The 1,330-nt window shown below is 40.3% G+C and overlaps 1 protein-coding gene across 1 annotated transcript; it reads left to right on the forward strand.

Moving 5' to 3' along the window:
• The first annotated feature begins 300 nt into the window (after positions 1–300).
• Positions 301–933, forward strand: LOC113295902. The gene has a single exon (XM_026544235.1). It carries the CDS (start codon positions 301–303, stop codon positions 931–933), a length of 633 nt encoding a protein of 210 aa, XP_026400020.1.
• The last annotated feature ends 397 nt before the right edge of the window (positions 934–1,330 follow it).

The raw sequence follows: 1,330 nt of genomic DNA on the forward strand, positions 1-1,330 counted from the left end.
TCAGTTGCAAAGGAATTCCTATCTCAAGTGTTCAAGCTCCATGGTCTTCCTAAATCTATAGTCAGTGATAGAGACAAAATTTTCATTAGTCAATTATGGCAGGCTATGTTCAAGTCTCTTGGCACCACCTTGAAGCTTAGTACTGCATACCATCCTCAGACTAATGGTCAAACAGAAAGGACTAATGCTTATGTTGAGCAATATCTAAGATGTATGACAATTACTCATCCCAAACAATAGGTGCAGTGGATAGCCCTAGCTGGATGGTGGTTTAACACCAACTACCACACAAGCTTGAATATGTCTCCCTTCCAAGCATTATATGGTTATGCTCGACCTCATTTGATTTTTCCCATTACTACATCTACTTCTGTGGCAACTGTAGAAAACTATTTACGGGAAAGAGATGCTATGCTCCAGCTACTAACGGATGAACTCTCTAAATCTCAACACAGAATGAAGTATTTTGCTGATCACAAGAGATCTGACAGAGAATTTTCAGTAGGAGACCTGGTATTCTTGAAGCTTCAATCGTACAGGCAAACATCAGTAGATGTGAGAAAGAACTTCAAGTTGTCTGCCAAATATTTTGGTCCAGTTGAGGTACTTCAAAGAATTGGAGCTGTTGCTTACAAGCTTCAACTACCTGTTGGCTCCATAATCCATCCAGTCTTCCATGTCTCCCAGTTAAAGAAGAATATTAGCTTACATGCTACTATATCACCTCAACTGCCATTGGTGGATCCTGCAGGCCAGTTCATAGTGGAACCTGCTGCTGTTTTGGACACTAGAGAGACACTCAGGGGTACATCCAGAGCTAAGCAATTTTTGGTGCAATGGTGTAACTCAGCTCAAGAAGATGTTACTTGGGAGGATGCTGCTCACTTACATGCTCAGTTTCCATATTTTATCCTTGAGGACAATGATCTTTAAAGGGAGGGGCAATGTCATGATCCTACATTTAGCTTTACTTGTAATTGCATATTTCCTTTGGGTGTAACTTAAGACTGAGTGGGGTGGTATTAGCAGTAGGGTTATTCCTCGAGTTTTGTGTGAGCTAAGATGCAATCTTAGATGTTGGATGCGGCTGCTAGGGATTGGTCTTATAAAGACCAATGATTGTACTCAGGTGGAATTCATGTAATGAAATCTTATTGCTTCAATTGAAGTTAGGCTCTGAATTTTCTCAGAGAGAAAGCAGCTTGCTCCTATTATCATCAATTCATCTTGTAGTTGTATCTTGATACACTACAACATGTATCATCTCTGGAGGCATCATTAGCTTGGGAATCATACATCCTTGCGAAGTAGCTGTAAGATTCACATAACA

This window comes from Papaver somniferum, chromosome 7, assembly GCF_003573695.1.
Source record: "Papaver somniferum cultivar HN1 chromosome 7, ASM357369v1, whole genome shotgun sequence".
NCBI lineage: Eukaryota > Viridiplantae > Streptophyta > Magnoliopsida > Ranunculales > Papaveraceae > Papaver > Papaver somniferum.